General features: G+C 41.8%; 1 protein-coding gene across 1 annotated transcript in view; it reads left to right on the plus strand.

The window, feature by feature from the left end:
- The first annotated feature begins 2,650 nt into the window (after window positions 1-2,650).
- The window catches only part of CARNMT1 (carnosine N-methyltransferase 1), a 41,105-nt gene continuing 31,200 nt past the window's right edge, over window positions 2,651-12,555 (plus strand). The window contains exons 1-3 of the mRNA XM_044265877.1: window positions 2,651-2,946; window positions 11,321-11,516; window positions 12,352-12,515. Coding sequence (XP_044121812.1) covers window positions 2,711-2,946; window positions 11,321-11,516; window positions 12,352-12,515 — 596 coding nt within the window. The 5' untranslated portion in view covers window positions 2,651-2,710. The remainder of the gene's footprint in view (window positions 2,947-11,320; window positions 11,517-12,351; window positions 12,516-12,555) is intronic.

The raw sequence follows: 12,555 nt of genomic DNA on the forward strand, positions 1-12,555 counted from the left end.
TATGTCCATTTTAGAAATAATGTAATCAAGGGGCACCTGCGTGGCTCAGTTGGTTAAGCTCATGACTTTGGCTCAGGTCATGATCTTGGGGTCCTGAGAGTGAGTTCCACATCAGGCTCCCTGTTCAGTGAAGAGTCGAATTCTCCCTCTCCATCTGCCCCTTCCCCTGGTGGTGCGCTTGCTCTTTCTCAAATAAATAAAATCTTTTTTTTTAAAGAAATAATGTAATTGATGGCTCAAATTACTTTTCAAACAGTCACAGCAAACTGGCAAGTCGAGACTAAAAAGCTCAGCTTCTAGCTGCCTTTAACTCAGTGCAAGAAACATAGGAGGCAATCAGCACATTTGTTGAAAGGAATGAATGAATAGATGAAAGTCAGCTCTGTTGTTTATTTATTTTTTGAAGATTTTATTTATTTGACACACAGAGAGAGATCACAGGTAGGCAGAGAGGCAGGCAGAGAGAGAAGGGGAAGCAGGCTCCCCGCTGAGCAGAGAGCCCGATGTGGGGCTCAATCCCAGGACCCTGAGAACATGAGCTGAGCCAAAGGCAGAGGCTTAACCCACTGAGCCACCCAGGCACCCCAGCTCTGATGTTAATGTATCCCTTGGCAAGACTATTAATTTCTCTGAGTTTGTGTCTTCATTTGTTAAAGGAAGACAATAATAACACCTCCTTCACAGAGTTGTGAACAAATAAGGTGATACAATAGGGGGGAAAAACAATTTGGAAAATGTAAAATGTTGAACAGCATAAAATTCAGTCAGTGTCATAACCAAATACTGACAAAATATAGGCAGGAGACTTGGCTAGGAAGGTATAGTGCCAGTAATGTACTCTGTCCCTGGAATCACTTAATTGCTGTTTCCCTAGGTTCCTCATCTGTGAAATCACAACTGAGATTAAGGTTGAGCACCTTAATGACACAGACCCTAAGATTCTTACCTAGTAATGAGGCGGGATCAAGAAATTAATCTGAAAATGTTGCACCTGGTTGGGTCAGTTAAGCATCTGACTAGATTTCTGCGTGGGTCCTGATCTCAGGGTTGTGAGATCTAGTCCCTTGTCAGGCTCTGCTCTAAATGTGCAGGCTACTTGGGATTCTCTCTTTCCCTCTGCCTCTACTCCACCACCCCAGCTATCTTTCTTTCTCTCTCTCAAAAAGAAAGGTTTGTTATACTTCCCAGGATGATAAAAAGCATCATGCTGATTATAATTATCCATAGCATTTTGGCCTTTATTAGGTCATTTAGACCTATACCAATGCATCAAAATTATTACATAGATAATTTGTATATTGATGTGTACATGTATATATGAAAACAGTATAGCTAACAGTTAATAGCATGAGACTATATATATATAACTTACAAACACACAGGGGTCTCTAAGAAAAATCCACACTGGGTTATTTCTATCCACAGTGGATAGAAAATGCCCAAGAATGGCCAAGAAATTGATACATTGTGTCTGTGTAGGGGATAAAGATGGCTAGGGAGAAGGGCACAGAAACTCCACATTTGTAACCCTTTGTACTTTCCTTTTGAATTCTGGACCACATATTTCTGCATTACTATTAAAAAAAAGACTTAGATTTTTTCTAAAAATCTTGTATAAAACCGGAACATTAATATAGAATAACCACAGGACTTTATTTAAAGCTTTGCCCTTAAATTAATAATTTAAATTATGAAAATATGAAACCACTTCCGTTTCAGTATGATTTTATGTATTTTTTTATATAGAATTTTTGCTTCCTGGGCATGTTTAACTCTTCTGAATAAAGCAATCTTTTCTTTTAGTACTTTTTTGTAAGACTGATATGCTGAGTGTAGATAAAATTGAATAAAATGAGTTATTTCCTAAGAATAATATTAAATGTGTGTGAGGCACCTATTTTAACTATGAGGTCAGAGACAAGTGAGATAGAAAGTGTATATAGAGAAAGACGTTAAGTCCTGCACTGCTAAGGGCCACCATGAGATGCCTGGGGCCAGTGTTGAGGCACTGTGGCTCCTGTGCATTTTGGTGGTCTTCCAAACCGTGGATACCGGGTAGGGTTTGGCTTTAACATCTTCTTCTGCTGCCGTCACCAGTCAGGACGGGAATAGGACTTTCGCAAGCCTCTAAACACTGAAAAGATGATGGTGATTCTCTTCCCTATGTAATTAAAAAATGGAAATATATTTAGAAAATAAAGCTTAAATCTTCCCACTAGATTTTCTTAAATAAAAATTCGTAATAAATTCATCAAAGCCGAACTCTTTTTCCACCTTTCCTTCCTTTAGACTTGGCTCCAGAATCCAGCACTTTCAAGCTGTTAAACCAACCCACGCGGCTTCCCGCAGGTGCCAGCCCCACCCCAAGAGGGATCTCCTCCTTCACTCCGCCCACCTGCCCCTTCGCCCCGCCCATTGGGCGCGTCGTCGTTACGGCAGCGCGCTGTCGCCGAAGGCCGCCAGCAAATGAGCGCAGGCGGCGGCGGCCCTCCGTCGTACCCTCGCAGGCGCATGCGCGCTCGTGCCGGGCGCTCCTGAAGACCTGGCGGAGCCCGGCGCGGATGGAGGCCTGAGGGCGGCGGGGGCGGAGCGCACCGCGAGCTGGGGGCATGTCCGCGGCGGGCGCCGTCTAGAGGAAGGCCGAGCAGCCGCCACCACGCTCTCAGTCGCGGCGAGACGCAAGCGAGCCAGGCCTAGGGCCGCGGCGGCGATGCAGCGACGGCGGCGCCCTCCGCCGCCGGCTTCTCAGCTGCCCGAGGGCTGCGGGGGAGGCGGCGGCGGCCGCAGCGGGAGCGAGGAGGTGGAAGTGCAGTTCTCCGCCGGGCGTTTGGCCTCGGCCGCGGCGGTTTCGGCGGCGGCGGCGGCCGCGCGCAGCACGGAGGAGGAGGAGGAGCGGCTGGAGCGCGAGCACTTCTGGAAGATCATTAATGCCTTCCGCTACTACGGGTAAGAAGCCCGTGGCGGACCCCGGCGCAGCCCATCGAGGTGCCCGCCGGTCGCGGCGGACCCGCCGGAACGGGGGCGCCCGCCGCGCTCGCCCTCGGCCGCCACGCCTCCGGGGCGCCGGGACCGGGCCGCCAGATCTGACCTCGGGGCCCCTGAGTCACCTCGTACCACCTTAGCCCCTCCCGGCCCTGCACCGCCGCGTGTCTGCCGCGCCGTCTGCTGCCCAGCCTCGTGTCTTCCCACCTCGGGATCAGATTAGCTCTCTTGCCTTCCATCCCTCGTTCAAGGTTTGGCTTTGAGGCCGGTGGGGGTGACCGGAAAAGTGCTGTTAACAATTGCAGATAGAAGATGCTGGTGGTAAAATCGGCCGGTGCTGGGCATGATCTTTATGTGTTGTCGATGTCCTCCAAACCGAACACACGGAGAACCCAAGTTCACCTACACGTGGGATGCCGTAGGACGAATTTTCCCAAACTGTTGCCAGTTCTTGTGAGAGCTGCATCAGATTTTCACCCCAACCCCCTTGGTGCTTTGAACGTGCAGGCACATTGGTGGTGAATGATGGCGCTCAGTGTCTTTAACTGGTGGGTGAAACTAAGGTCGAAGGTGATCCGGATGTTCTCAAATTTGCTAATTATTAAAGAGGGAAATGAGAGAAGGCACAGTAAAGAACCGCTTTTATGATCTTTTATTCTGCAGACATGTATCGAATTCTCACTATGGGCTGGGCACTGTGGTAGGACTTTTAAACTCCCTAACTTTACTTTTCTTCTTTCTAGATAGATGTTAAAATAACGTAGTCGCAACATTATAATTCCAGGATCTGAAAGGGACTTAGATTTTCAGGGAAATAGAGCACTTTTATTCCTGTTAGAGTTGAGCCCACCGACGACTATGTTCTGAGTCTGCAGTGGGAATGAGATAGGACCCGCACTAGTAAAACTGTTCCCTTAGATGGGCTCCTGTTGTGATAGTTAGTGCAAACTAACTTTTTTTTTTTTTTAAATGACTATGACCGCTTCAAGGGCAGGGACTGAGCCTTATTTATTTTTGTGTCACCAGTGCTTGGCATATGTTGTTGAAGCTCTATTTTTAACAAATAAGACAAGTAGTAGCAAAGAAATACATTTGTCCTTCCCAGATAGCTTGCGAATTTGTGACAAATCGGTAGTTTGTTACTATTTGAATTTGGAAACTTGCTTAATTAAAGCCTAAAGTGATTGAGAATCTCATTGCATTTTTGTAACATGAGTTTTTTGAAGTACAAAGATCTTGAAATAATTTACTGGCTAAACCCAGGCATAGGAACTAGACTGCATTACCTGTGGAGCCCAAAAGGGAATTAACTAGTGTGGGGATTTTATTTGGTATGGACAGAGGCAGGAAGGCAGGCAACCACAGAATTGAATTTGATGCAAGTATTGTGTCTTAAGAATCACGCAGGGAGGAGAAACAACTAACACTAGATTTAGATAGCTGGGAGAGGTAGATACAGAAAAGTCTGGTACTTTTTATTATGGAAAAATCTAGAAAAGGGTACTGGACTATATTTGGGAAAGATAGTGGACCCAGATAGTTAAGATGTGTTTCTGTGCTGGCTCTAATATATTAAGGCTAATCTAAAATTGGTAGTTAAGATTAGGTATCAAGTGGGCCCTTGTGTGGGCCAATAGGGACCTTTGACCTGGAAGTAGGGCTCAAGTGTGGCAATGTAGAGAAGCGTGCTTGTGTGCATGTTCTAATGGTTGTGGTATAATTTCCTATACTCTAATCCCTCTTCAGCAGTTTAATATGGGATTGAGGATAATTTCATTTATTAAAAACAATCCTTTTTATTTGTGTGTATTCTTTATGGAACACTTCCAATGGGAGCACCTGGGTGGTCCTGGAACCGAGAGCCGCATATCGGGCTCTCTGCTCATCAGGGAGTCGTGTCTTCTCCCTCTCTTTTTGCCTGCCTCTCTGCCAACTTGTGATCTCTCTCTCTGTCAAATAAATTTTAAAAATCTTTAAAAAAATTATTAAAAAAACCACTTCCAGTAGACTGAAGATAGTATTAAAAATATGCTTTAAAAAACATCAGTGGAAGGGCTAGGGATATGGAAAGCATTTTGCAGCAGAAAACAAACTGGGTTGTTCCATTGCAACATTTTCTGATCTAGACCTGTGCTGTTCAATACCATAGTCACTAATCACATCTGGCTAAATTTAAGCTTAAGTTAATCAAAATTTAATAAAATTTAAAATTCATTTCCTCAGTCTTACTAGCCACATTTCAAGTGCTCAGTAGCCACATGTGGCTGGTGTCGGCTATTTGGACAGGGCACATGTAAGCCCTGCAGTAAGTTCTGATGGACAATCTATTCTAAACCTTTAGCAAGTACTTCTAAATTTTGGAGAGCTTAGTTTCGCTGTTAAATGCCTTTTAGTCATTATATAGGGGATTTAGCTTAAAGGTCACAGGGCAAGAGATGTCTTAATATTTTTCCAATGGCTTCTAATTTTGTGTTGCCTATGGGTTTTGCTTAGATGACATATTTTGATTAAGGCAAAAATGATTGTAGCATTGTAGCAAATAGTTAAAAAAAAAAAAAAAAGTTGCCATCCCTAAGATACCAGTCTTGTTATGAATGAAGATACTCACATTAGAAGATACTACAGTTGAAAATTAAAGATCTTGTCAGAAACAGCCTACTTTTAGAAATAGCAGTTAGGTAAGATTTTAAAAATTGAGATGTAGAGTTTTTTTGTACAGGTGCAGGAACAGGCATATAAAAAGGTGAACAGCTTGCCCAGGCTTATACAACCAAATTGTGGTAGAGTCTGGCCTGAAATCCAAGATGGTTCACTGCGTTAGTAAGCAGCAATCCTAGTAAGACAATTTTAACTTAATATTTTAATGAATTTTGAAGTGGATTGGGTCAGATTTTCCTTCTGAAAAGATACACTTTCCTGTTTAGACTGCTAGAGTAGTTCAACAGGTGCAAAGAAAGGGGTCTATGACCTTGGTCCTTGGCTCAGACCCAGTATCTGACCCACCCTAATGAAAAGAGACAGAGTTGGGGGTCACTGCCAAGACCAGCCCTCTGGGGACGCCTGGGTGGCTCAGTTGGTTAAGCAGCTGCCTTCGGCTCAGGTCATGATCCCAGGGTCCTGGGATCAAGTCCCACATCGGGCTCCTTGCTCGGCAGGGAGCCTGCTTCTCCCTCTGCCTCTGCCTGCCTCTCTGTCTGCCTGTGCTCACTCGCTCTCTCTCCCTCTCTGACAAATAAATAAATAAAATCTTAAAAAAAAAAAAAAGACCAGCCTTCTGGAGAGAGCCGAAGGTAGAGATACTCTTGAAATATGGCTGGCCACTCTATTTTCGACCCTTAATCACCAGAGGATAATATGGGATTGAGGATAAGTAGTTAAGTAGTTAAGTTGGAAGTTAAGTAGTCCTCATGGAGAATGAAAAATGGCACCAAGGGGGTATATAACTGAGTATTTATTGATTGTTATTTGCATAGGCCTCTTGAACTCTGACTGAGTTCAGAACCAAGGAGAGTCTGAAGGTTGTAAAACATTGCTTTAAAGCAGCATTGGGAAATTCTTTGAAGGGCCAAGCAATGAATATCTTAAGGTCAGAGGGCTAGGTGGTCTCTGTTACAAGTATTCAACTCTGCCCCTGTGTGAAAGCAACCATAGGCAGTATGTGAACAAACGGATATGGCTATGTTCCTGTAAAAGTCTTTACAAAATGGACCTAGTAGCCGGGGGACATAGTGTACCCACCCCTGCCTTAAATTACATTGGTAGTGTAAGCATTTCCAGAATAGTGAAGTTAGCCGCATTTAAAATAGTGTAAAGAGTGGACTCTTGTGTCAGCTTCAGGAAGACCTCACTTATTTCAGGAGACTCACTGTGGATGTATGTTATGGACAGTTTTGTGGACCATTAAAAATCAAGGGTTAGGAGGGGCACCTGGGGGCTCAGTGGGCTAAGCCTCTGGCTCAGGTCATGATCCCAGGGTCCTGGGTTCGAGCCCCGCATCGGGCTCTCTGCTCAGCGGGGAGCCTGCTTCCTCCTCTCTCTCTGCCTACCTCTCTGCCTACTTGTGATCTATCTGTCAAATAAATAAATAAAATCTTAAAAAAAAAATCAAGAGTTAGGAGATGTGCTGCAACTCGCCCTGTTCTGTACCTCACTTCTGTTATCAGTTACTGACAGCAGATATGTGTGGGCTCTATGGACCATTACATAACTTACCTCAGCTACCCGGCAATCATGGAAGTTAAGTAGTCCTCATGGAGAATGAAAAATGGCACCAAGGGGGTATATAACTGAGTATTTATTGATTGTTATTTGCATAGGCTGAAATCTGGAGATTCGGTTGGGACAAACACAAGATTTGTATTTTAGATGAATTCGTTGGGTGTGGTAGACTTTGGGGACAGCATTCCTAGGGTGCAGGCCTCTTGGGAATCTTTGAGAAATCTAATGAGGGCCTGAGAGAGGTAGTGATTTGCAGAGAGTTTATGAAGTAGAATCAAAAGGATCTGGAGCTTGTGGTTGTGGGGTCTGTGAGAAGAGGCATTTTAGGATGACTCATTTGTTTCTGACTTGAGTGGATGTATGGTATACCATTCATCAATGTGAGCCATACAGGAAGAAGTGCAGGGGTTTTATTGGGGTAGGAGGTGATCATGTGCTAAGTTCAGTTTGGATATGTTGAATTTTGAGATATGCTGAGAGGAAGGTTATGGGGCATCTAGTGCCCAAGAATACTAGAAATGAAGTACTGTGAGACTGTTTAACCAGGTGGGCTCTGAGTTGTAACCCTTCACTACTCTGCTGTTGCCTAACACCTAATGGTCACCTTAAATAGTTCCTTTAGTGTCCTACTCTATTTTACAGGAATGTAAATTGATATGATCCCTCTGAAAATCAGTTTGTATCAAGAACCTTAAAAATACTTACCTTTTTTCCTTTAAAAAAAAAGATTCATTCATTTTATTTTATTTTATTTTTTAAAGATTTTATTTATTTATTTATTTGACAGGCAGAGATCACAAGGAGGCAGAGAGGCAGGCAGAGAGAGAGAGAGGGAAGCAGGCTCCCCGCTGAGCAGAGAGCCCGATGCGGGACTCCATCCCAGGACCCCGAGATCATGACCCGAGCCGAAGGCAGCGACCTAACCCACTGAGCCACCCAGGCGCCCCAAGATTCATTTATTTTAGAGTGAGCGAGGGATGGGTGGGGTAGGGGAGGTGGAGGGGTGGGGAGGGTCAGGGAGGGAAAGGGAGAGAAGCAGACTCCTCACTGAGCTCAGAGCCCACTCCGGGGCTCCATCCCACAGCCCATGAAATCATGACCTGAACTGAAAGGAAGAGTCAGACGCTTAACTGACTGAGCCACGCAAGCACCTCAGTACTGTCCTTTCTAAGTTGGTATTTCTTCCTTTGGGAATTTGTACTGTTTTTGTCTTTCTAGAATATAGACAGATTTGGAACACAGAAAAGTTCATCATATAGACAAGTGAAAGTATCTAGATGCCTAGGGAGAAGTACTAAGTAAATTTTGGTTGCATAGATGGGATAATGAATAGTCATTACAGTCATTTGCCCTGTAGTCATTAGAGAAGTTTTTTCTGATCTGGGAAAATTCTTTGATAAAGATGAAGAATTCCAAGTGCTTCTAAAAAGTTGATGTGCATGTGAACCATTTGGAGAGCTTGTGAAACGGCAGATTGCATTTCAGAGGTCTTAGGTGGGGCCTGAGCTGCTTCGTTTCTAGTTATCTCCAAGTGAAGTGCGGTTCTCTGTATCACATTTTGACTAGAGAGGCACTTAAATGGTTTTGTTTTAACAATAGCAAGGGGAAATAATGCCAAAAAGTTAGAAGTGATTCCTTTTAAAGAGGAATTATTAGTAGCTTTTTTTCCTGGAGTACTTTTAATTCTCTACATTTTTTGTATTTTCATTGTGAACGTATTAGTTACATAACTGAGGTGTACCTGCCATGTTCCATTTAGGCCCTGGGCTAAGTGATTTGTGTGCATTACTTTGTTACATTTTCAATGAAATCCCATTGGATTGGCAGAAGAATATAATAGTACGTAACCTTGTGGGGTTTTATGGCTATTTTCCAGAGTAATCCATTTTCAGTGACTTAGTGGTGGGCCTGGCTTTTATTAAATCTCAGTAAATGTTAGCTTCTCTAATCATCATCATGTTGTTATGTATTACCTTGTTTTTTATGTGAGACAGTTGGGACACAGAGAAAGGAAGTAACTTCCCAAGGGTTGCACAGCAATAGGTGGCATAACCTGGATTTCAACCCAGTTTGACTCCACAGCTCACTATTACACTGTCTCTTTGGGGGACAAAAGCAAACATCAATGTAGCCACTGGCAACTTAATCTTTTACCATTACCCTGCCATTCCCTCCTCGCCTCTGACCACCACAACCACCACACACAAGCTTCTAAAAACCTGGTCAGGTTACTGCTTCACTCAAGAGCTTCTTCAGAGCTTCTTAATTATTATCCAGAAATTAGAGAGTAATTTGGCATAAAAACGAGACAGTTACTTGGGTGGATAGAAAGATTCGGACAACCAAATGAAAAAGTGTTTTTCATTTTCATTTAGTATGGAGTAAATGCCAAAGAATGTTGAGAAGAAACACAAACACTTACTTATTTGTTTGTATATATAAAATGCAAAGAATGATGCAGTGAATACCCATGCACCCAACACCTGGTATGCAAAAAAATCCTTTCCCCTGAAAGAACATCACTTTCTTTCATTTTCATTTCCTTGCTTTCTTTGTAGTTATTTTTTATGTGTGTTCAGTCCCTATAATATTATTTTTATATAAGATAGAATTGTACATTGTGTGTTTTTCTGCAACTTGCTTTTTCCAACAAATAATTTACATTCATGAGTTTTCTCCATGTTGTGTATAGTTGTAGTTGATTAATAGCATTCCATTGTACTGCACTTCATTCATTTTACTGGTGATGAACCACTAGGTTGTTTGCAGATTTCTTATTTGTTATATATAACCGTGCTAATAAGATAGTTTAGGGCGCCTGGGTGGCTCAGTGGGTTAAGCCGCTGCCTTCAGCTCAGGTCATGATCTCAGGGTCCTGGGATCGAGTCCCGCATTGGGCTCTCTGCTCAGCAGGGAGCCTTCTTCCCTCCCTCTCTCTCTCTCTGCCTGCCTCTCTGTCTACTTGTGATCTCTGTCTGTCAAATAAACAAATAAAATCTTAAAAAAAAAAAAAGAAGATAGTTTATGTTTCATGGTGCCCATTTGTAAGAGTTTCTTGAGTATGTGTCTAGGACTGTAATTGCTAGGGAATGTGCATACTAAGCTTTACTGGGTAATGCTAAATTATGTTCCAAAGTGGTTGTACTAATTTATTGTACCTCTCATCAATCAGTATGTATATATATTCAAGTTACTCAATATTTTTGGAATATTTCCTATAGTCAAGCTTTTAGATTTTGCCCATCTGATTGATGTAAAATGGCAGTCATTACAAATATAATAATCAGCTTTTTAAAATGGTGGGGTTTTTTGTTTGTTTTCAGGTGTTTTTTTTTTTTAAGATTTTTTAATTTATTTATTTGACAGGCAGAGATCACAAGTAGGCAGAGAGAGAGGAAGGGAAGCAGGCTTCCTGCTGAGCAGAGGGCCCTGTGCGATGCGATGGGGGGGTGGCGGTCCTGGGATCATGACCTGAGCGGAAGGCAGAGGCTTTAACCCACTGAGCCACCCAGGTGCCCCTGTTTTCAGGTTTTGTAAATTGGTAATCTCCAAAGTGACCTTTAGAGTTATTTGGAAACTTCTGGAATGCAAATTGTGAATACTATCGTAAAATGCTATAGAATTTCAATTTTTCCTCTGTTTACTACTTTCGTAGTACATAGGATCCTTTGTATTTTTAAAAAAATTCATCTTGGTTGGTTCTTAATTTCAAAACACATTTTGTATATTCTAAACTAATTTCAGAGCAGTGTTCTGCTATTTGATGGAGAAATTTAAAGTATTCATCTATTTTGCTGAAAATTTTAAGTTTGGAAATGAAAATCATAAAAATAAACTAATTGTACATTAATTCTCTTTATGCTTTCTTTTTCCCTTCTAAGTGGTGCAAATGTTTACTTTCTTATAAACTGTCTTTTGTTTGGTTGCTTAGAGAATTTGTAATAAGGTAAAAACATAAAACTTCCTAAGTTGATATCGTTTAAGAAACCAAAAGATTGTAAATCACAGGGCAGTATCCCGACATTATAAAGGAATAATTGTGCAGAAAGACAACCTTAAAATAAGATTGGCCCTCATGAGAATTCTTTTGCCAATTTAAAAAACACCTTTTATGTTTTAGCACCAGTATGCATGAGCGAGTGAACCGAACAGAAAGACAATTTCGATCACTTCCAGATAATCAACAGAAACTACTTCCTCAGTTTCTTCTTCACTTGGACAAGATTCGGAAATGCATTGATCATAATCAAGAAATACTACTGACCATTGTGAATGATTGCATACATATGTTTGAAAATAAAGAATATGGAGAAGATGTATGTGAAAGTTTGTTCTATTTTTATTTTAGGGTTTAATCTCTGCATTTTGAGGTCTTTATCTTTCTGGATTTCATTTTTATATTTTGCATGGGCCATTTGCTCTACTCAGAGAATGTTTTCACTTACATGTTCAAGTATTTGATTAGACTTTTTAGAATAGTATGCCAGAAACTGGATTTGTTCACAGATTTTTTTTTTTTCCCCTAAAAGTAGTAAGGTAATTGCTGGCATATTGCTGTTTGATTCACATTGTGCTCTAACTGTTCTAGCATGTAGAGTTAGTGACTTTAACTTTTAGAACCAACTCTAGCTGTGTAAAATTTCCTTTGCTTAAATTCATTTTCAGTATCTTGTATCGATACTTATCTTTTACTTTAAGAAGTTATTTTCACTTATGAATCTCAAGGGACTGGCAGTAATAGAGACTGAAGTCCTTTTTTTGTATCCACAGGATGGATACAGTTGGGTCATTCCTGTGTGAGCCTCTCCATGCTGCCCCGTCAATGACCTGGAGGGACTTCCTTCCCTCTCTTAGAGAGAGAAGATGTTCCGTCTCCATAGCAGCTCAGTTCTGGTCCTCCCTGAGTAAAGACTGCTTAGTTATATGGTGGTTTCATGATTAATGGACCTTAAATATATTGAGGGTAGAAGTGAGACCCCCAGACTCTTTTCATGTAGGATCTCAAGCTGCACTTGAACCCTGTTTGAGGTGAGAGGCTAGTGATTTATCCACTAAACCATCCATATAGCCCTGTAGTAGCATGTCTATTTGATCATATTCAAGACTGATTTCCTTGGTCAGAAGCTAATTGATTTCTGTTTTTTTAAACAGGGGAATGGAAAGATTATGCCAGCATCTACATTTGACATGGATAAACTAAAATCTACACTGAAACAGTTTGTGAGAGACTGGAGTGAAACTGGGAAAGCAGAGAGGGAAGCTTGCTACCAACCGATCATTAAAGAAATTTTAAAAAATTTTCCGAAAGAAAGATGGTAAATAGTACTTATTCTTAACCAATTTTTAAAGATATGT

Source organism: Neovison vison, chromosome 9 (assembly GCF_020171115.1).
Source record: "Neovison vison isolate M4711 chromosome 9, ASM_NN_V1, whole genome shotgun sequence".
Lineage (NCBI taxonomy): Eukaryota > Metazoa > Chordata > Mammalia > Carnivora > Mustelidae > Neogale > Neogale vison.